The 23,659-nt window shown below is 40.2% G+C and overlaps 1 protein-coding gene across 6 annotated transcripts in view; it reads left to right on the forward strand.

The window, feature by feature from the left end:
- The window catches only part of MTMR1 (myotubularin related protein 1), a 99,854-nt gene that overhangs the window by 58,194 nt on the left and 18,001 nt on the right, over positions 1 to 23,659 (forward strand). For all 6 annotated transcript variants that reach the window (XM_066248918.1, XM_066248923.1, XM_066248919.1 and 3 more), the window contains 4 exons: positions 1,884 to 2,069; positions 2,507 to 2,713; positions 8,122 to 8,214; positions 16,622 to 16,735. In XM_066248918.1, the coding sequence (XP_066105015.1) occupies positions 1,884 to 2,069; positions 2,507 to 2,713; positions 8,122 to 8,214; positions 16,622 to 16,735 (600 nt within the window). The remainder of the gene's footprint in view (positions 1 to 1,883; positions 2,070 to 2,506; positions 2,714 to 8,121; positions 8,215 to 16,621; positions 16,736 to 23,659) is intronic.

Genomic DNA, 23,659 nt, shown 5'->3' on the forward strand with positions numbered 1-23,659 from the left:
TGATGAGTGTTGTCTTTGGGTCCACAGATGCATTTATTGCTTTTATTGATATAAAATTCATGTAACATAAACTTGCCGTTTAAACATTCCAAAGTTTTACAATTCAGTGACTTTCAATATATTCACAATGTTGTGCAATAATTACTCTTGTCTAATTCCAGAATGCTTTTATAGCCCCAAATGGGAAACCTTGTGCCTGTTGGCAGTCACTACCACCCTCTGCCCTCCCCCATACCCTAGCAACCACTAATTTAATTTACTATATAGATTTCCTTGTTTTGTACATTGCATAAAAGTGGAATCATACAATAGTCTTTCGCGCCTGGCATCTCTGACTTAGAATATAATGTTTTCATGTTATAGCATGGAACAATACTTAATTCCTTTGCATAGCTGAAAAATATTTATTCTATAGTTAGATCATAATTTGTTTATCTATTCATCCATTCATGGACATTTGGGTTGTTTTTACCTTTTAGCTATTGTGAATAGTGCTGATGTGATCATTCATGTACAAGTTTTTGTTTAAATACCTGTTTTCAATTCTGTGGAACTAGAATTGCTGTGTCATATGTTGATTCCATATTTAACTTTTTGAAGAACCATCAAAATTGTTTCCAGATACTACACAATTTTAATTCCCACCAGCAATGTATTATTAGGGTTTCAGTTTTTCTACCTTCTCATCACAGATGTGTTTTGAGTGGTTTTTTTTTTTTCTTTTTTATACAGGGACAGAGATAGAGTCAGAGAGAGGGATAGATAGGGACAGACAGGAGCAGAGAGAGATGAGAAGTATCAATCATCAGTTTTTCGTTTTTGACACCTTAGTTGTTCATTGATCGCTTTCTCCTTCAGCAGACCAAGTAACCCCTTGCTCGAGCCAGCAACCTTGGGTCCCAGCTGGTGAGCTTTTTCTCAAGCCAGATGAGCCTGCACTCAAACTGGCGACCTCGGGGTCTTGAGCCTGGTTCCTCTGCATCCTAGTCCGATGCTCTATCCTCTGCACCACCGCCTGATCAGGCTGTGTTTTGAATGTTGATCTGTACAAAATAATGTTAGATCAGATTTTCTTGTGAGATTACCAAGGAGTGAACCATATCTCCCTTTTTGTTACATTTGCATTTTAGTTTACTAAAATTGCTTGAATAAATCTCATTGTTAGGGATTTAAAAAAAAACATTTTATTATACAGAAATTTTGTGGTAGTAAAACTTTTTGTTTTCAGATAGTTGGTAATAACAACTTTTTAAATCTAAATTGCCTTGAGTAAGGTCCCTTTCTTAATGGTTTAAGAATTGATGATACGTGATGGAGGATTGTTAGGAATGAATTGTGTCTCCATTAAAAGTATGTGGTGAAGTTCTGACCCTTGGTACCTGTGAATGTGGCCTTATTTTGAAATAAGGCCTTTGCAAATGTAATCAAGTTGTGATGAGGTCATGTTGGATTAGAGTGGGCCCTGATCCAATCTGACTGGTGTCCTTATAAGAAGAGAAGAGACACAGACATAAGGAAAAATCTATGTGATGATGAGGCAGAGATTTGAGTAAATGTTTCTATAAACTAGGAACACCTGGGACCACCAGAAACTGATAGAGGCAAAGAAGGATCCTCTACAAGAGAGTTCTGAGAGAGCACGGCTCTCCCAATGTCTTGATTTTGGACTTCCCACCTCTAGCATGGTGAGAGAAGACATTTCTATTTTAAGCCACTCAGTTTGTGGGGCTTTGTTCAGTGGCCACAGGAAACTCATACAAAAGATGTAGGAAGTTTATAATAAACAGATGAGTTTGTTGCTTCTTTAAATGGTCTCTGGTAATACTGGAGAGAACAGAAAAGATAACTCAGATGAAATGATGTCTGCCTTTTGTCTTTTACAGGCAAAAGGTGGGGGATATGAAAGTGAAAGTGCTTACCCAAATGTGGAACTTGTATTCTTGGAAATCCATAACATTCATGTGATGAGAGAATCACTACGTAAATTAAAAGAGATCGTGTACCCTTCAATTGATGAGACACGGTGGCTATCCAATGTGGATGGGACACATTGGCTGGAGTATATAAAGGTAAAGAGGGCCAGTCCCTTACATGCTTTCTGGATAAGATTTTTCTGTGTTAGTGCCATAAACCTGTATCCAAGTGATTTCTCAACATTGCAAATAAGCACATCTTTGCTGTGTAACTTGGGCTTCCTTAGTTTCCATGGGCAGCATCCAGACTGTAGTCTTCTTTGGGGGCTTTGGTAATATAATAAAAAGGGATACTGCTTACCTCACATTTGGTTTTTAAAGTAGTTTTTGGCCATTTAATAAAGGATGCTATTTACTGCTGTTGTTTTTCTCAATGAAGCTCCCCCACTCCCATGATAGTTTCTAGTGATTTTCAATTGACTGCATTCTTGTTTGGTTTATTGACTTGAATTTCAAACTTCTCCTCAGAATTATTTTTGCTATAATAGAAGTTAAATGTTGCTTGTTCTAATAATGTGCCTTCTTTTCTGAAGATGCTTCTTGCTGGGGCAGTGAGAATTGCTGATAAAATAGAGTCTGGGAAAACCTCAGTGGTGGTGCATTGCATCGATGGTTGGGACCGAACAGCCCAGCTGACGTCTCTGGCTATGCTGATGCTGGACAGTTATTACCGTACCACTAAAGGATTTGAGACTCTCATAGAAAAGGAGTGGATAAGTTTTGGACATAGGTTTGCACTGGTGAGTTGAGACAGGTTAATGCTCTAGCTGTTTTGCTCTAGCATATGCATGTGTGTATCATAGAACGTGCACACACACACGCACATGTGCATAGATTTTTTGCTCTATCAGACCTCAACTGCCATAATATAATACTATGGACGTCAGCATTGTATGTTCCTGGTAGGACTTTTTTTTTAAAGTGTAGGTATGACTTTTTAAAATAAAAGTTGAGGTAAAATTCATATAACTGAATTAACCATTTAAAGTGTACAGTTCAGTGGCATTTAGTACATTCACAATATTTTATAATCACCACCTCTATTTAGTTCCAAAACATTTTCATCATCCTAAAAGGAAACCCCATACACATTAAGCAGTCACTCCCATCCTTCCCTCCCCCAGCTCCTGACAACCACTAATCTGCTTTCTGTCTCTATGAATTGCCTATTCTAGGTACCTGATGATGTAAGTGTAATTATATAATATTTGTCTTTCTTGATTGTCTTGTTTCACTAAGCATAGAGTTTTCAAGCTTCATCCTTGTTGTAACATGTATCAGTTTAATTCCTTTTTATGGCTAAATAGTCCTTCATTGTATGTATCATGCCACTTTTTGTTTACTCATTTGTTGATAGACACTTGGATTGTTGGCTATTATGAATAGCACTGCTGTGAACATTGCTGTAAAAGTTTATGCCATAAAATGTATCATAGACTGGGTGGCTTAAACAACAGAAATTTCTCTCATAGTTCTGGAGACTGGAAGTTCAAGATCAAGATGGTGATAGATTGGGTTTCTCCTAAGGCCTTTAACCTTAGCTTGTAGATGTCTGCCTTCTCGCTGTGTCCTTACATGGTCTTCTCTCTGTGTGTATCTGTAAATTTATTTATTTATTTTTATATTAAATTTATACATTTATTATTGTAACATCTTGTTGATAGTGTCTTTTTTAAATTTTTTAATTTTAATGTGGTGACATTGATAAATCAGTGTGCATATGTTCAGATAAAACATCTCCAGATTATTTTGACATTTGATTATGTTGTCTACCCCTCACCCAAAGTCAAATTGTCTTCCGTCACCTTCTATCTGGTTTTCTTTGTGCCTCTCACCTCCCGCACCCTCTCTCTCTCCTCCCCCCCCGTTACCATCACATTCTTGTCCATGTCTCTGAGTCTCATTTTTATGTCCCATCTATGTATGCATTCATATAGTTCTTAGTTTTTTCTAATTTACTTATTTCACTCAGTATAATGTTATCAAGGTCCATCCATGTTATTGTAAATGATCCAATGTCATCATTTCTTATGGCTGAGTAGTATTCCATAGTGTATATGTACCAAAGCTTTTTAATCCATTCGTCCACTGACGGATCCTATTTCCAGATCTTCGCTGTTGTGAACAATGCTTCCATAAACATGGGGGTGCATTTCTCCTTTTGGAACAATTCTATGGTGTTCTTAGAGTATATTCCTAAAAGTGGGATAGCTAGGTCAAAAGGCAGTTCGATTTTTAATTTTTTTAATTTTTTTATTTTTTTACAGAGTCAGAGAGTCAGAGAGAGGGATAGATAGGGACAGACAGACCGGAACGGGGAGAGATGAGAAGCATCAATCATTAGTTTTTCGTTGTGACACCTTAGTTGTTCATTGATTGCTTTCTCATATATGCCTTGACTGAGGGGCTACAGCAGACCGAGTAACCCCTTGCTGAAGCCATCGACCTTGGGTCCAAGCTGGTGAGCTTTGCTCAAACCAGATGAGCCTGTGCTCAAGCTGGCGACCTCGGGGTCTTGAACCTGGATCCTCCGCATCCCAGTCCGACACTCTATCCACTGCACCACCACCTGATCAGGCTCGATTTTTAATTTTTTGAGGAATCTCCATACTTGTAAATTTATTTTTATAAGGACACTAGTCAGACTGAATTAGGGCTTACCGTAATGGCCTCATTTAAGTTTAATCACCTATTTAAATCCCTTCTTTAAAGACCTTATTTCCAAAAACAGTCACATTCTGAGATTAGTAGGGGTTAGGACTTTAACATACAAATTTGTAGGGTATACAACTAAGCCCGTTAACAGTCTGCTTTTACTTCTGGGTGTATATCTAGGAGGGGGATTGCTGGGTTATCTGGTAGAATGTTCTTGGGATGCATTTTTTTATGTCCAAATGGCAGCTAATTCTTGGTTTGTCCAGGCTATTGAATTATTGGGAATTCTTTCTGAACCCTGTGTTTAATTGCAATACTGCCAAAACCCCGTTTGGGTTCATTTGTGGAAAGCAGAAGGATGGGTGGTTTAAGGACCTAAGGAGCTCCAGCCTTGAGGATGCTGATTGCACCCACTGTGCCTGCACTCTCATGGAGGAGAAAGAAGGGCAGTTCCATAGCATCCTTTAGGGAGCTGCTGTCAGATCCTTGGACACATGCCTTCACTCTCTGTGTCTTGGTTTCTGTTCTCTGAAATGGAGTATCGTGGGCTGGGGATGAGTTTATATGTAAGGTGTTTAGGACAGTACCTGGCCCATGCAGTGTGGATAAGTTTGGGCTCCTTTATTATTTAAACATGATCATAAACTCCTTTGTCGCTTCTTCCTTCAGTAAAAGTTGTTGTCTGCACTATCACTTTCTTTCCTTCTAGTCTGTCTTTAAACCCATTTCAGCCAGACTTCCTCCTCACAACACCCTCTCCTCAAAACTGCTCTTGTCACAGTCATCAATGACAGCCACGTTGCCAAGTCCTTCTCCTATTTGGCCTGAGTATTTGATGCTGTTGCTTCTTTCCTTCCTTTGGTAATACTTCCCTCACTTGGCTTCTAGGTCTCTACAACCTTTTGAATTTCCTTCTAACTTCTGGTCCTCCCTTTATCCTCAACCTCTTAAATTTGGGCTCCCCCAGGGTTCAGTCCTTGAATCATTTGTATTCTGTATGCTTAATCCCTTAGTGATCTCAGGCAGTCCCATGACCTGAAATACATTTATTGCAAATCTTTCATCTTGCCATTGCCACTGATGCCCCCTTAATTCAACCCTGGTCATTTTCCTTGGGACTACTATGGCAGTCTCTTAACAAGCCTCTCTGTTGTCTGTGTCCTTTCAATTCATCATCCTCACTGTAGCCAGACTGAGCTTTCTAAGAAGCAGATATGATGCTGCTACACCCTAGTGTGAATTGCTCAGAGCCTTCCTGTAGCCTACAGGATTGGAGCAAACTCCTCAGTGCAGCACTCAAAATACTTGGTGATCTAGCCCTAGTCTACTTTTCCAGCCTCACTTTGCCTCTCTTTCTTTGCCTCATCCTCTGAGCCTCAGCTGTGCTCAGCTAATAATGGTACCCCTCGTGCCCCCCACTGCTTCTGATATAATATCCCCCTGGCCAGCCAGTAAGCAGACATCTTCCTGTCCTTCAAAGTTTATCTCAAATGAGACTTCCTCCATGAATGACTTGTGTGACTTTCCCTCCTTGTTCACTCCTCTATCCCATCATAAGATGTCCACTTGCTCCTTTATGGCCCCCCATACCCATTGAAACACTTTACTATTCTTGTTATTTATAGGTCTTTCTCCCATGACTAGACCATAAAGGAATTATTCATCAAGTATGAATACTATGTCTCATCTGTCTTTGTACCTCAGGTCCCTAGCCAAGGACCTGGCCTCAGACGCATGAAAATTCCTGAAATCCCGAAGGCCAGGCAGATGTGTTACACACAACCTAGTTCAGTGAATGTCTTTTCAAAGAAGAATGAATCCTAAATTGTGAACTGTTAGTGTGAAACTGTTCATAAGGTACCTTCCTTAAGTTCTTTTTTCACAGCCATACCGGGTGTTCTGAAAGACTGAAGAGCAGATTCTATGAATTCTTGTATACAAAGGAAATAAGGCAATACATGCAGCTACCATGGAAACCAGTTGAAGTTCTTTAAAAAAATTGAATTGCCATTTGCCTAGCAATTCTGCCTTTGAGTATATACCCCAAAAATGAAAGAAGAAACTTAAACAAACATTTGGTCAGCCATGTTCACAGCAGCAGTATTCAGAGTAGCCCACATGTGGAAGGAACCCAAGTGTCTATCAACAGATAAATGGATAAACAAATATGGTCTATACAAAGAATGTAATGTTATTCAGTCATAAAAAGGAAGGTTTTGACACATGCTACATGGATGAACCTTGAGGACAGACATTATCCTGAGCGAAATAAGCCAGTCACTAAAGGAGAAATAGTATGTGATTCTAATTAGATGAGGTCTTCAGAGCTTTCAAATTCATAGACAGTAGAATGGTGGTTGCCAGGGGCTGGGGGAGGGGAATAGGGAGTTTCTGTTTGATGCAGACATTTTCAGTTTGGGAAGATAAAAAATTTCTGGAGATGGATATATTGATGACTACACTATATGAGTGTTCTAAATGCCACTGAACTGTATACTTAAAATGGTTAGGTTGGTAAATTTTATGTTATATATATTTTACCACAATTAAAAAATTTTAGAAAGAAGGCAATACAGTTTTACTCTGAGATGTTGACATTGACTTGGTCATTTCCTTGTTTCTATGTCTTTCCTGATGGTAATTTCATAGACTCAGTATTTCTCACTGTTAGTGTGTGGTGATTATGTTCTATCTTCACAATGTGTTTTCTTTTTTTGCTTAGTGTATTTGAGTCATCAGATTATTGAAGCTTATCTTAGAATGCTTACTTTTGAGTTGTTTAACTTATTTTCAATATCTTTATCAGTCTTGTTTATGTATTGGAAGTTAGCTTTTACTTTTAATATGAATCTATTAATCTGCTAAAATATCCAAACGTATAAAATACAATTCTCGCTATCAATCATATCTCAAAATTGGAAAAAATAAATAAATACATCATTGGACTCCTAGAGCAAAGACTCTACCTATTACCATTTCAAGAGTGTGATTTTGGGGGTTCTCCAAGTCATGTAGAATTGCTTAAAATTTGTATACTGTTAATTACTATTTTGATTCTCAGACTTCCTGAGATTTCTGAACAATGGAAAACTGTTTCTTTCACTTGTGGAGAAAATGGCAGTCATAATGTGCTTTATGAGCTGCTAATGGATAATCCTATGGTGACACTGTGCACTTGGTATGGTGGCTGAGCCCATCATTTGGACTGAAATATGCTGGCTGTTTGCTTATAACTCTTTATCCCATTTATATTAAACATTATAAAACTATCAACATGCAAAAATATAGTACACTGAAATTTTGTTTCCTACGAGTAATGAAAAGTAAGTCAGTTCAATTATGTGAACATTTTTGAGTGCCTGCTATACACTAGGAATCTGTTAGACCTTGGGACATACAAGTGAGACATGATTCTTGTCACCAAGCAATGTAAAATGACTTTTGAAAGGACTGTGGCATACATTAAAACTTTTAATCTCTTGTTTCTTTTCAGCGAGTGGGCCATGGCAGTGACAACCATGCTGATGCTGACCGGTCACCAATATTTCTTCAGTTTATTGATTGTGTTTGGCAAATGACAAGACAGGTGAGAGATTTCAAATATATTTTGACCTATGTGGTCTGATTCAAGCATATCTTAAAATTGAAGAGTACATAAACTTTCATGTTTATTCAAAATGAAGATCAGTGTATATGTGTAGAATATGACCCCTTCTATTATTTCATTCAGTTCTATTCAAATTCATTAAAAATCTAAGCAGAGCCCTGGCCGGTTGGCTCAGCAGTAGAGCGTCGGCCTAGCGTGCAGAGGACCCGGGTTCGATTCCCGGCCAGGGCACACAGGAGAAGCACCCATATACTTCTCCACCCCTCCGCCGCGCTTTCCTCTCTGTCTCTCTCTTCCCCTCCCGCAGCCAAGGCTCCATTGGAGCAAAGATGGCCCGGGCGCTGGGGATGGCTCTGTGGCCTCTGCCTCAGGCGCTAGAGTGGCTCTGGTCGCAACATGGCGACGCCCAGGATGGGCAGAGCATCGCCCCCTGGTGGGCAGAGCATTGCCCCTGGTGGGCATGCCAGGTGGATCCCGGTCGGGCGCATGCGGGAGTCTGTCTGACTGTCTCTCCCTGTTTCCAGCTTCAGAAAAATGAAAAAAAAAAAATCTAAGCAGAAAATGAGAAACAACCTCTCACCAAAAGTAACTTATTGTGCAAGTGGTTTTTCTCAATCATCTGTTCCTCAGCCTTGCAAACCAAGGCCCTACACCTTAGTCATTTTGCCTCTCTTGCTCCCTTTCTGTCAATGCAAGGAAACACAATCCCCAGCTGTGCTGGAAATGCAAGATCCTGCAAGATATTAGAAATGGGGATGAAACTAAAGACCAGGTGTCTATCAGCGGACAAATGGGTGAACAAGTATGGTATATACCAGTGGTAGTCAACCTGGTCCCTACTGCCCACTAGTGAGTGTTCCAGCTTTCATGGTGGGTGGTAGCAGAGCAACCAAAGTATAAATAAAAAGATAGATTTAACTATAGTAAGTTTCATAAAGATTTATTCTGCCAAACTTAGCGAAAATCTGACATAAAGTACTTGGTAAGTAATTATTATTATATGCTTTAACTTGCTATAACTCTGCTTTATAAATTTTATAAAGTAAAATTACTTCCCTACTTTATAAATCACCATTACTGTGGAACCGGTGGGTGGTTAGAAAATTTTGCTACTAACAGAGATACAAAAATGGGCGGTAGGTATAAAAAGGTTGACTACCCCTGGTATATACATACAATGGAATATTATTCAATCATAAAAAGGAAGCAAATATTGACACATGCTACAACATGAATGAACCTTGAAGACATAAATGATTTTCACATTATGGAAAGGGAATTTAACCAGGGAATCTAGGAATCTCCATACCTTGTTCCAGGCCACAGCCCCTCTAACCTCAAGATCACTGAAGGAAATGACTATTCAAAAACCAATGGCAGATAAGAAGCTGCAGGGTATTTTGTCATCTCCTGGTGCTTAGTATCCAGCCATGCATGGACCACCCTTCCCTAAGCCAGTTGGGCCCTGATGGTTTTAGTTCAAAGCAGACTATGAGGCATGTGCTGCTTTTCCCCTCATTTTCAACATCCAAATGCGAGTTTGGGGATTTACCTTCCTGATGGGAGATTGTGCCATGGAAATAGACCTGGAATCCAGGAGAGAGAGAGCCAGAGCCAAACAAAGAGAGATAGACAGAGATGGAGTGACAGAGAGAACATGGCAGAGAGAGTGGCAGAAGGGTAGAGATAGAAGGATCAGAAGCAGAGAAGGGGGGAGAGAGAGACAGAGGAGCATCAAGAGAGAGAGCGAAATGGAGAAATAGAGGGCAAAGAGATAGAAAGAAAGAAAGAAAGAAGCAAGGAGCCTGGCCAGGTGGTGCCGCAGTGGATAGAGCATCGGACTGGGATGCAGAGGACCCAGGTTCAAAACCCCAACATCACCAGCTTGAGCGTGGGCTCATCTGATTTGAGCAAGGCTCACCAGCTTGAGCCCAAGGTCACTGGCTTGAGCAAGGGGCCCCTTTCTCTCCTGTGACTCCCCGGTCAAGGCACATATGAGAAAGCAATCAATGAACAACTAAGGTGCCACAATAAAGAGTTGATGCTTTTCATCTCCCTTCCTGTCTGGCCGTCCCTATCTGTCCCTCTCTCTGTTTCTCTCTCTGTCACACAAAAAAGTAAAGAAGCAGGGAGAGGGGGCAGAGAGAGGTAGAGAAAGGACCAGGGAGAGAGAGTGGTTGAAAGAGGCAGAGAGAAGCGGTGGGGGGGAATAGGCAGAAGAGGGGAGGCAGAGAGAGACAGACAGAAGAAGAGAGAGGGGCAGAAGTAGAGAAAGGGGTAGAGGGGATAGAGGAAAGTTCAGAGCAAGATGTGAAAAGAGAGGCAGAGGTGGGTGCAGAGCAGGAGCAGCAGCAGGAAGAGGTAGAATGAGAGGTAGATGGGTGGTCAGAGACGGCAGAAGGAGGCAGAGGGAGAGGCAGAGTGGGGTGGCAGAGAGTGGGGTAGGAGAGATAGGTAAGAGTGTAGGGAAAAGGGTAGGGAAAATGGTGGTAGAGGGAGAGTGTAGGCTAAAGGGCAGGGACAGTGAGGGGAGCAGGGGGGCAGAGGTGGAGGGGGGAATAGGAGCAGAGGGGGAGGCAGAGGTAGGTGGGCAGAGGCAGGGAGGGGAGGACGGAGGCAGGGATTGGGAGAAAGAGGTGTGGGGCAGAGCCAGGGGCAGAGGCAGAGGGGGGCATGGGCAGAGACAGAGACAGAAGGAAACGGGGCAGGGGTGGGAATGGGGGTGCAGGCAAGGGCAGAGGCAGGGGTCAGGCATGGAAGCAGAGGAAGATGGGGAGGGAAAGGGTAGAGGCAGAGAAGGGGAGGAGAGGCAGCGGCCAGAGTCAGAGAAAGGCAGGCAGGGATGGGGACAGAGATGGAGAAGTAGTGAGGCAGAGAAGGGGAGGCAGGGGGCAGACAGAGGAGTGGAAGTGGTACAGGTTGGGGGCAGTGGCGGGGGTAGAGGCAGTGGCAGAAGTGGGAGCACTACAGAGGCAGAAAGGAAGGGGAGGAAGAGAGCCTGGGCAGGGGGTAGGGTAGTAATGAGGGGCAGAGAGGTGGGCAGAGTCAAGAGGGTTTGGGCAGAGGCAGATGTCACAGTGGGGGGGTCAGGGAGAGTGGGGGGAAAGCAGTGATAGGGATACAGGCAGGGAGATGTGGGTGAGAGCAGAGAGTGTGGAGAGGCAGAACAGGGGCAGAGAAGGGGAAAGCAGAAGGGTGAGGAATCGGAGGGGACTGGAGGTAGAGAAGAAGCAGAAGGGGCAGAATCAGGGCTAGAGGCAGAGAGAGAGAGATGGGGCAAAACAGAGAGGGGAGTTGGAGCAGAGATGGAGGGGACAGATGGGAGGCAGAGGGGGAGACTCAGAAGGAGGAGGGTCAGAGGAGAGGAGAGAGGGGCAAATACGGGCAGGGGGCACGAAATTATAGAATTTAGCAGGTAAAGAGAGCATGTGTTGCAGTGAGACAGGGTGGCATATAGAGTATGGCAAAAATTTTTCCCAAGTGCCTGCTGCCCAGCTTGGTTGAGTGTGGGGTTGTGTGGAAGGAGAGTGAGAAGATAAGAACCATGTCTGGGCTCTCTCATTCCTATCGGCATGGAGCTCTGGCCTTGGTGGCTTCAGTCATATGATGGGGACCAGTGGGAAAGATTTCTGGCAACCAGCATGATTCTACCAACAGCCATGGAGCTCATTATTGAGCTGCCTGGCTGCCTTATCAGGATCACCCTGGGGCCTTTTCAGAGGACATCTGCCTCCCCCCACCCTGGAAAGTCTGAATTATCATTCCAGTTTTCTCACAGTCAGGCTCAGTTACTGATGGGGCTGTGTGTTAAGTAAGGCCACCACACTGCCTGTGCCCCTCTCTGCACCAGCTAGGGCTCTTCCCTAAGGGCCATTGGAAGACCAGAAGCCCCAACTGCCCACTTACAGTTCACACTGTCAGCCCCTGGAAACATAAAGATTTACCTACTTGGGCCTGTTCCTGGAAACTTTTCTTCCCGTGGGTCTGGGGAGAGACCTAGGTATGTGTAGTTTTTAAAAGTTCCTTCCCCGGCTGGTTCTGATGTGCACATGGCTTAGACCAGTGGTAGTCAACCTGGTCCCTACCACCCACTAGTGGGCGTTCCAGCTTTCATGGTGGGTGGTAGCAGAGCAACCAAAGTATAAATAAAAAGATAGATTTAACTATAGTAAGTTTTTTTTTTTTTTTTTTTTAATGGAGACTAAGAGTGAGTCAGAGAGAGGGGTAGACAGGGACAGACAGACAGGAACGGAGAGAGATGAAAAGCATCAATCAGTTTTTCATTGCACGTTGCAACACCTTAGTTGTTCATTGATTGCTTTCTCATATGTGCCTTGACCACGGGCCTTCAGCAGACCGAGTAACCCCTTGCTGGAGCCAGCGACCTTGGGTTTAAGCTGGTGGGCTTTTGCTCAAACCAGATGAGCCCACGCTCAAGCTGGTGACCTCAGGGTCTTGAACCTGGGTCCTCTGCATCCCAGTCCGACACTCTATTCACTGCACCACCGCCTGGTCAGGCAGTAAGTTGTTTTATAAAAGATTTATTCTGCCAAACTTAGCAAAAATCCAACATACTTGGTAAGTAATTATTATATGCTTTAACTTGCTGTAACTCTGCTTTATAAATTTTATAAAGTAAAGTTACTTCCCTACTTTATTAATCACCATTACTGTGGAACTGGTGGGCAGTTAGAAAATTTTACTACTAACAGAGATACAAAGGTGGGCGGTAGGTATAAAAAGGTTGACTACCCCTGGCTTAGAGGATCAGTAATCTTAGACCATGGCTCCAAGTGCTCAGCGTCCTCTGGGAACTAGAGATGCAAATTTTCAGGCCTGCCCTAGACCTGCTGACATGGGTGAGGGGTACCCAGAACTGTTGTTTCACAAGCTTTCCAGAGGATTCTTCCCTAGACCTGTGTAACTCAAACTTATGGGAGCACAGAAATTCCCTGGGGATTATATTAAAATATATAGATTCTGATCCGTGTGTCTGGGGTGGAGCCTGAGTCTTCATTTTTGACAAGTACCCGGGTCCACAGATCACAGCTGGAGGAGCAAGGGTCTAGAGCAGTGGTCCCCAATCCCCGGGCCACAGACCGGTACCAGTCCGTGGGCCGTTTGGTACTAGTCCGCAGAGAAAGAATAAATAACTTACATTATTTCCGTTTTATTTATATTTGAGTATGAACAATGTTTTATTTTTTTAAATAACCAGATTCCCTCTGTTACATCTGTCTAAGACTCAGTCTTGACGCTTGTCTCAGTCACGTGATACATTTATTTGTCCCACCCTAAAGGCCGGTCCGTGAAAATATTTTCTGACATTAAACCGGTCCATGGCCCAAAAAAGGTTGGGGACCACTGGTCTAGGGAACATAGACATACCTTCAGATATAAGAAAAAATTGAGGGGATGGGTCTGAGCAGCCAAATAAAATCCCTAGAGTCTTAGCGCCTCCCTTAGAACTCACTCTTGGACTAGCTACCCCTAGCTGATTGGGCTCAACAATCCTCTTAAGTGCCAGATCACAGCTGACTGAAAACAGCCGATGTTGAGGTAAGAGGAGTGGTCTCAGAGGTAGGCACCCGGGTGTGAGTGACAAGTAGTAGCAAATACATACTCAGAAGGCTGGCCAGAACTCTCACTATTTTGTGTGCCCTGTACTTCTTGTTGTGCATATCGATGCCGAGCCAGTAAAAAAAAAAAAAAAAAAAAAAAAAAAAAAAAAAAAAAAGAGTGATGGTTACATTCAAGGTAAGACAAGGAGTATGAAATTCTTCCTTGGAAGGAAAGAAGCATCTTAGAAAAAATGCATAGAAAAGTTGAACACAAAAAATAACTCTGAGGCTCCGAAAGGGTAAGCATCATTTTGTGGATGCGAAGTAGCTTATTCCTCCCAAATGTCTAGGTAAGTGTGTGTTTTTAACATCTTCAGTCTGACTACCACTTGTCATGTTGATTAGTGCCTGTTTTCATGTCTAATTTGTATCATTTTTGTACTGTTTATTTCTTTTTAAGTAAGAAAATAAGGGGTTTGGATTAGAAGATTTCATATGGCGTTCACAGCTCTAAGACTTTGTCCATGCAATGTGTATAGTTATTTTTAAATGATATTTTTAATGCATTAGATGCAGAAACATGAATGATCAGCCTTTAGTTATCAATTAAGTCACAAGTGAAGGAGATTTAGCCTGATAGAAAAGATGTATTAATTTAAGAAGATTAGCTTATTTTTAGGTGTGGTCTACTGTGAAATCAAGTAAGCTATAAATAAGTGCACAGTTGTCAGGAATCTCAGAATAAAATGAACTGGTCTCTGCACAAATTAATATAGAAGGAACAAAGGGAAAAAGTAATAGAGGGACTCTTGTAGTGACTCTAGAGAAGAGTCTCAAAGATATTACACAACAGCATGCTTTAGATCAGGGGTCCCCAAACTTTTTACACAGGGAGCCAGTTCACTGTCCCTCAGACCGTTGGAGGGCCGGACTATAAAAAAAAACTATGAATAAATCCTTATGCACACCGCACATATCTTATTTTAAAGTAAAAAAAAAAACAAAAACAAAAAAACAGGAACAAATACAATATTTAAAATAAAGACCAAGTAAATTTAAATCAACAAACTGACCAGTATTTCAATAGGAACTAGGCTCCTCTCACTGACCACCAATGAAAGAGGTGCCCCTTCTGAAGTGCGGCAGGGGCCAGATAAATGGCCTCAGGGGGCCGCATGTGGCCTGCGGGCCATAGTTTGGGGACCCCTGCTTTAGATTCTGCCCTTTTGAGTAGGTTTAATAAGTTGTTGATATTTTTGTCACTCAAGAGGTGCAGAATATGATTATGGATCTCTATGGAGTGTTGGAGACAATACTTTTTAAGTAAATGGTATGGTTTCTAGGATAAAAGGCCAAAACAAACTGAATCAGAGTAATTTCTGTTTACCTATTGCTACTTACTCTAATGAAATGTTTTCTGAGTTGAAATTAATGCCACAATGCCTTATAAATGTGAATAGCAGCTGTTGTTTCTCATTGAGAAGCTTATCTCGGTTTACTAAAATAATAAAATCTAAGCTAAAAAATAAACTTGTCTATCAGTGACCCTGGCTGTCACTCTAGAGATGACAGGATTAGTCATGATAATGTGCAAACATCACTCTGATTGGGGAATAGGTCTTTAAACTGACAAATAAAGACATGTTAGGGCTTTGTTTCAGTAAATGATGAATATTTTACTGTTTTAAAATTAGAATTCTGGCACATGCCTGCTGCTAGGATCATTATCATTTATAGATTGTCTCCTCATGGCTACTAAATACCAGTTACTGGTTAGAACCTCCTGGCAATGGAAAAGTCTTTGTTGGAATTCTCTAAAACTTCATTAAGAATTAGTTAAAACAACAGTTGAGATGATTATGTGATTTTCTTCCTTATGGAAGAAAACTCACCTTAAATGTGGTAAATGTCACTAATTAGTTTTTTGTAACATTAGTGATTTTCAAATGTTAAGGCAGCCTTTCTTTCTGAGATCTGCACCACTTGGTCATGTATTGGTACCCTTTTTATATATTGCCAGGTTTAATTTGCTTATATTTTGGTAAGGATTTGGGGGTACATGTTCAGGGAGTTGTCTCTGTGGGACAGTTTTAAATTATGAGGTGTTTCTTTAATAGATGTAGACTTTCTAATCTCCCTTGAGTCACTTCTGGTGTATGCTGTGCCTGTGATCCACCCTCCCTTCTCCATGGCTCAGAATATGCCTCTAGGCAGAAAGCTGGGACAATAGTTGGGATAGCCTCCTAGTTTCCTTTCTCTAGGGAACCTCAGTCCCATGCCACCTGTTGTCAATTTCTGAAAACAGCTGTTTCATATATTTTTATCCAGCTTTGTAGTTGTTTCTGGAACAAGAGTGAATGTGGGCTTTGTTCTACAATCATGGTGAGAATTGGAAGCTCCATAAGCTTTTTTAGGGTTTGAAGAGTACAATTTTTGTTGCTTCCTGTTCAGCCAATCTATAAGCTTAGACTGAAAACTATAGTTAGTTATATGGGCTCTGTCTTCCATTTTATTTTTAAAAGTATTTTATTAATTGATTTTATAGAGAGAGGAGAGGGAGGGACAGGGAGCAAGAAGTATAGTTGCTTCACTTGAGTTATTCATTGACTGGTTGCTTTTTGTATGTGACTTGACTGGACAAGCCCAGGGTTTTGAACCAGCAACCTTAGTGTTCCAGGTGGATGCTGTATCCACAGTAGCACCACAGGCCAGCCAGCTCTGTCTTCCTTTTAATCTTTGACTGTATTCCAAGTTGAAGTTTAGCTGTCTTTTATAAAACACTGTTTTAGAATTGTACTTTAACCTTATTTCTCTCTCCATTTAAGTTTCCTTCAGCATTTGAATTTAATGAACTATTCTTGATTACAATCTTGGATCACCTTTATAGCTGTCTCTTTGGGACTTTCTTGTGCAACTGTGAACAGCAGCAGTTCAAAGAGGTAAGTGTGTTATGTCCTGTCAATTACTTTCCTAGTTGCTCAGGTGCCTTTCACATTAAGTGCCACTGTAGAAAGGGGAGGACTAAGTGGAAGGGACTTGGGTGTAGCTCTGTTGCTGTCTGTAAATGGAAGGGTTGCACTAGATACCTACCTGGGTTCACCAGCCCTAGTGCAGATGTAGCAGCCACCAAGCCTCTCAGAGTTATATTGAGTCTCTTCTTTCTTTCTTCCTTACTTCAGGATAAAAGAAAGAAATGATTAAAAGTGAGGAAGTGTTGGGGAAAGAGCTTACAGAATATCTTCTGGATAATAGAAGAGGATTGCCATGTCTAGCGAAATGTATTAGAACATTATAGAATTTAGGAGGAAACAGTAGGTCATCAGCACCCGCCTCTCTATTTCTTAGCAGCCTCCTCAATGTTTAGGGCTCCATTGTTCCATGCTATTCCCATCTGGCCTTTCCTCAGGTCAGTGACTACCTTTGCTAAGTCTCTCCTTTTTTAACCCATCTTCTATTCCATTGGAGTAACCTGGCCCCAGTCCTTGGTCCTTGTCTCACCCCATACCCTGTGTTCTCTCTCTAGGTGACTTCATCTGTCTTAGTGCTCCAAGTACCATTCAGCTCCTTCCCAGATCTTTTGCATCTCAGTAAATGGAACCTCTTCCTATTGAGGTGCTAAGGCCAAAAACTGAGTCCATCTTCAATTCCTCTCACACTCTCACCACCTCTGCCACATCCAATCCATTGACAAGTACTGCTGGCCCTGTCCCCAAGTACATTCTTAATCTGGCAACTTCTCACTGCTTTACAGCTACAAGCCTAGTTCAAGTTCCACCATCTCACATTTGGACTAAGGCCCAGGAATGAACTTCGCTCCCTCCATTTCTGATCTCCAGTAGTCCACTCTAACCATAGCAACCAGGGCAGCATTCCCAAACTTTAGTCCCACCATATACTTCTTCCCTACTTAAAATGTCCCCAAAGCTTCCCACTGTGATCAGGATAAAACTCACATTCCTGTGGGCCCAGTGTGATGGAGCTGTTTGATAAAAAGAAAAAAGTAAATAGAGAGTGAATTTTATAGTATAGAAATTATATCTCAAGCCATTAAAAAAAATAGCAACAGACACTGGGGAATAATGTCAGAGTAATGGCAGCATGAGAGATAACCTTGTTTTCTCCCCTTAAAATTTCAACACATTGAGCAAGTATAACATAGTGAAGGAACCTCAGCTGGGCTCCCAGGTGCATCTGAAAGATCCACACACCAAATGGACTAAAGGTGGGATGGGTTGTAAAGGGGGGCAAAAGATAAAACACATTTACAGTTGGCTCTAGAGAGGAGACAAACCAGAGTGATTGGGTTTTTTTTCTCTACCTGACTATGGGGAGGAGGGAAGCTTGCCCTGTCTGGGTTTTTTTCTCAGGGGTGTAGAGAGGGAAACCCAGAGTGACTTGGGTCTGCTTCTGTCAAGAGGAGTGGTAAGAAAGGACAGAGCACCCTTCAGAGATATAGGACCAAAGTGCTGGCAGAGCGTGGGGACACAGCCTATTTTCCCGTGGTCTGCCTGCAGCCTGCACTCAGCAGAGACAGAGAAAACTAAAGTGCAGCTCCCTAGCCTCCGAGATCCTGCCTCCCTCACCTTGCAGTAGGGAGAGTGGCAGAGACAAACCCCACAGCTAGCTCTCCAGAACCACTCTCTTCCCTGAAGAACAGAGGTGCTCCACATCTAGTGCCCTGGTTTGTTGAGAAGTGGCGAGAAGCTCCTGGAGGCATGAGATTGCCACTGCTATAACCATAAAGCCGGAAAGTCAAAGTCATAAAGGTGAAGCTGTAAAGCCCACAACATGCTCCACCCACCAAATCAACTACAGTCCCATCTACATCACTGTGATAGCAACATCTCTGTGGAGGATAGCCTATGAACTTCAGAGCTAAAACTTGGAGTACAGCAACAGCTACTGGAAGAAAACCGTAAACTCTCAAAACCAAAAATTTATTTCTCTTTTTAAATTTTTTATTTTTCCCCCTTTTTTTCTTATTTTTTCTCTTCAAATTTTATTTTCTTTAACTTTTGTATTCTTATATTTTGGAGGTGTTTTGTTTGTGATTTCTTTTGTTTTTGATCATTGTCTTCTGTGGTTATTCTTTTTTACTTATTTTAAATTTTTTATATTTTTTTGTATTTTTAAATTTTTAATTTGCATTTTTTAGTTTATATTTTAAATTTATAGTTCTTAACTGTACCACTCTCAAATGCCATCAAGGAAGAGGAAATCTAATACCATGGTTACACAAGACAAAGAGGTAGTTAAAAAAGAAAATGAAAAATCTCCAGAAAAAAATCTCAATCACATGGAAAATTTGGAGTTAAATGAGAGAGAATTCAAAATTGAAGTTCAGAAAATACTCGACGTGAGTAACCACTTATAGGCAACTTCATGAGCTCACCAAGAAGATTGAAACTCTAAAACCAGGGATGAAGAACTCAATACATGAAGTGAAAACTGAGTAACAAGTTTAGCTAATAGAACAAGCCAGATAGAGAAAGAATCAGTGACATTGAAGACAGGCAACTAGAGATGCTATAGAGAGAAATGACAGAGACTCAGAATTTAAAAACAACTGAGAGAGCTCTACAAGAATTGTCTGACTCCATCAGAAAGATAAATATAAGAATAATGGGTATATCAGAAGAAGAAGAGAGGGTGAAGAGAATGGGGAGCCTATTCAAACAAATAATTGATGAGGATTTCCCAAGAAGCAAACAGAACACTGAGTTATCTCAACCCAAAGAGACCTACTCCAAGACACAGCATAATAAAATTGTCAAAAATCAATGACAAGGAAAAAATCCTCAAGGCAGCTATGGAAAAGAAGAATATAACATGTAAAGGAAAGCCCATTAGGTTTTTATCAGACTTTTCAGCAGATAATCCAAATAATCTGCAAGCCAGAAGTTAGTAGACCGAAACATTCAAAGTACAGGAAGAGAGGAATTACCAGACAAGAATACTATATCCATCAAAGTTATACTTTAGATCTGAAGGAAAAATGAAAACTTTTGCAGACATACAGAAGCTGAGAGAATTTATCACCAGAAAACCCACACTTCAGGAAATACTCAAGGAGGTTATATGACCAGACACAAAGAACAAAACAAATCAGAACTACAAGTAAAACTCCAACAAGGTCACAGAAAGATAAGGGTAATCTGTGACAACCATAACATAAAAGGGGAGAGGATAAAGATCTGCAGTAGCAAAGGAGATGGATTGCAGAAGCACTCATAGGACAAAGGACTCTTGTACATATGAACATTTTTCTCTTAAAAACCTAATGGTAACCCATCATGAAAAAGCAATAATTGAAATACGCAGCTTAAAAAAAGAAGAAACTGGGGAAAGAAATATGGAATACCAGCAAATAAAAACAACCAACAGAAACACAAAAGAGAAGAACCAGACGAGACACAGAGCTACCAGAAAATAAAACATGAAATGTCTATAGAAAATCCTCAAGTGTCAGTAATTACCCTATATGTAAATGGAATGAACTCACCAATTAAGAGGCATAGAGTAGCAGATTGGATCAAAAGGCAAAACCCAACCCTGTGCTGCCTTCAAGAGACACGTCTAAGCTGCAAGTACAAAAGTAGACTCAAAGTGAAAGGTTGGAAAACGATTCTTGTAGCAAATAATATCCAAAGAAATCAGGTGTAGCCATACTTATATCTGAGTGCTGACTTCAAGACAACAAAGGTAACTAGAGACAAAGAAGGACATAATCATAATGATAAAGGAGACATTATCAAGAAGACATAGTACTGTTTAATATATATGTACTGAAACAGGGAGCAGCAAAATATATAAGACATCTACTAAATGATCTAAAGATAGAATAGACAAAAACACAATCATACCTCAAGATTTCAGCACAACAATGATGGCTTTAAATAGACCATTCAAACAGAAAATCAATTAAAAAAACAGCCTTAAATGACACACTAGACTAAATAGACATAAAACACATTTATAGGACATTTCATCCCAACATCATTATAACCCAAAACATGAGGTTATACATTCTTCTCCAATGTGCATGAAACATACTCAAAGTTAGACCATATGTTGGGCCACAAAATTAACATAAAAAATTCAGGAAGATTGAAATTGTACCAAGCATATTTTCTGACCATAAGGCTTGAACTTACAATTCATCTGAGAAAAAGAAGTAAAGAAACCCAGAAAAAGGTAGACTTTAAACAAAATAATTCTAAAAAATGACTGGGTCAAAGAAGAAATAAAAGCAAAAACTTCCCTGAAAATAAAAGTCCAGAACCAGATGGCAACACTAGTGAATTCTATCAAACATTCAGTGAAGATTTGGTACTTATTATTCTCAAAGTCTTCCAAAAAATAAAAGAAGAAACATTACTCCCTGACACATTTTATGAGGCCAACATAACCCAGATACCAAAACCTGGCAAGGACAACACAAAATATAAAAACTGCAAACCAGTATCTAATTAATTTCGATGCCAAAATCCTAAACAAAATACTAGCAAATTGAATATGAGACATTTAAAAAATAATACATCACGATTAAGTGGGATTCATTCCATAGTACAAGGATGGTTCAATATACTGAAATTGATTAACGTAATACAATACATCAACAAAACAAAGAAGAGTCATGATCCTATCAATAGATGCAGAAAATACATTCAATAGGATACATCCCTTTATGTTTAAATGACTTAAAAAATTGGAATAAAAGGAAAGTACCTCAACATAATAGAGGCCATATATGACAAACAATCAGCTAATATCATACTAAATCTTAAAAAAATGAAGGCTTTTTCTCTAAAATCAGGAACAAGAGAAGCATGCCCACCCTCTCCACTCCTATTCAATATAGTTCTGGAAGTTTGAGCCACAGCAGTCAGGCGAGAGAAAGAAAAGGCATGCATATCAGGAAAGAAGAAGTAAAGGTGTCACTTTTTGCAGATGACATGATCTTGTATATAGAAAACCCCAAAGGCTCCATAAATAACTCTTAGAAACAAACCAATTCAGTAGTCACAGGATACAAAATTAAAATACAAAAGTCTGTTGCTTTCCTATATGCCAACAATGAAACTTCAGAAAATGAACTAAAAGAACCAATGCCTTTAAGAATTGCAAGAACAACAACAAAAAAATACCTAGAAATAAACTTAACAAAGGATGTGAAGTACCAATATACTGAAAACTACAAAGTACTTTTGAAAGAAATTTAAAAAGACACAGTGAAATGGAAAAATAGTCCATGTCCATGGATTGGAAGAATCAACATAGTTAAAATGGTCATATTACCTAAAGCAATATGCAAATTTAATGCAATCCCCATTAGAATGCCAATGTCATTTTTTAAAGAAGTAGAACAAAAAATTACCAGGTTTGTATGGAACATAAAAATCCCCAAGTAGCCAAAGAAAGAATGAACCCGGAAGTATCATACTACCTGATTTCAAATTATGTTATAAAGCTATGATAATCAAAACAGCATGGTGTTGGCAGAAAAAGAGACATACAGACCAATGGAACAGAATCAAGAGCTCAGAAATAAAACCACATATATATGGACAAATCATCTTTGACAAAGGAGCCAAAAACACACAATGGAGAAAAGAAAGTCTTTTCAATAAATGATACTGGGAAAATTGGAAAGCCACATGCAAAAGAATAAAACATGACTACAGTTTGTCTCGTTGCACAAAAACTAATTCAAATTGGACCACAGACTTAATTATAAGATCTGAAACAATAAATTACATAGAAGAAAACATAGGTACTAAACTCATGGACCTTGTCCATAGAGAACAATTTATGAATTTGACCACAAAGGCAAGGGAAGTAAAGACAAAAATAAAGGAATGGGACTATGTCAAACTAAAAAAGCTTCTGCACACAAAAAAACCTGACAACAAAGCAAAGAGGCAGCCAACTAAATGGGAGATGATATTTGCAAACAATAGCTCAGATTAGGGGTTAATATCCAAAATATTAGAACTCACAAAACTCAGCAACAAACAAGCAAACAATCCAATTAATAAATGGGGAGAGGACCTGAACAGACATTTCTCCCAAAAATGCTATACAAATGGCCAACAGATGTATGAAAAGATGCTTATCTCCACTAGCTATTAAAGAAATGGAAATCAAAACTAAAATGAGATACCACCTCACATCTGTTACACTGGCTATTATCAACAAGACAGGTAATAATTGTTGGAAAAGCTACTGAGAAAAAGGAACCCTCATTTACTGCTGGTGGAAATGCAAATTAGTACAACTGTTATGAAGAAAGTATGGTGGTTTCTCTAAAAACTAAGAGTAGAACTACCATATGACCCAGTAATCTCTACTGGATATCTACCCCCAAAATTTGAAAACATTGTTATGTAAAGACACATGCATCCCCACATTCATCACAGCATTATTCACAGTGGACCAAATATGGAAACAACCAAAGTGTCCCTCGATAGAGGATGCATAAAGAAGATGTGGTACATATATACAATGGAATAGTATTCAGCCATAATAAATGATGACATAGTGCCATTTTGACAACATTGATGGACCATGAGAACATTATACTGAGTGAAATAAGTAAATGAGAAATAATTTAAGAAACGTATAATTTCACACATAGGTAGAATATAAAACTGAGACTCATGGACATAGATAAAAGTGAAGAGGTTACCAGGGGAAGGGAGAGGTGGGGGAGGGTATGCAGGAACAGAGTAAAGAGGGACAAATATATGGTGACAAAAAAGGATTTGACTTTAGGTGATAGAGATACAACATAGTCAACAGTTTAAATGCCATGGAAACGTTTACCTGAAACCTGTGTTCTCTTATTGGTTAATGTCACCCTG

Source organism: Saccopteryx bilineata, chromosome X (genome assembly GCF_036850765.1).
Source record: "Saccopteryx bilineata isolate mSacBil1 chromosome X, mSacBil1_pri_phased_curated, whole genome shotgun sequence".
NCBI lineage: Eukaryota > Metazoa > Chordata > Mammalia > Chiroptera > Emballonuridae > Saccopteryx > Saccopteryx bilineata.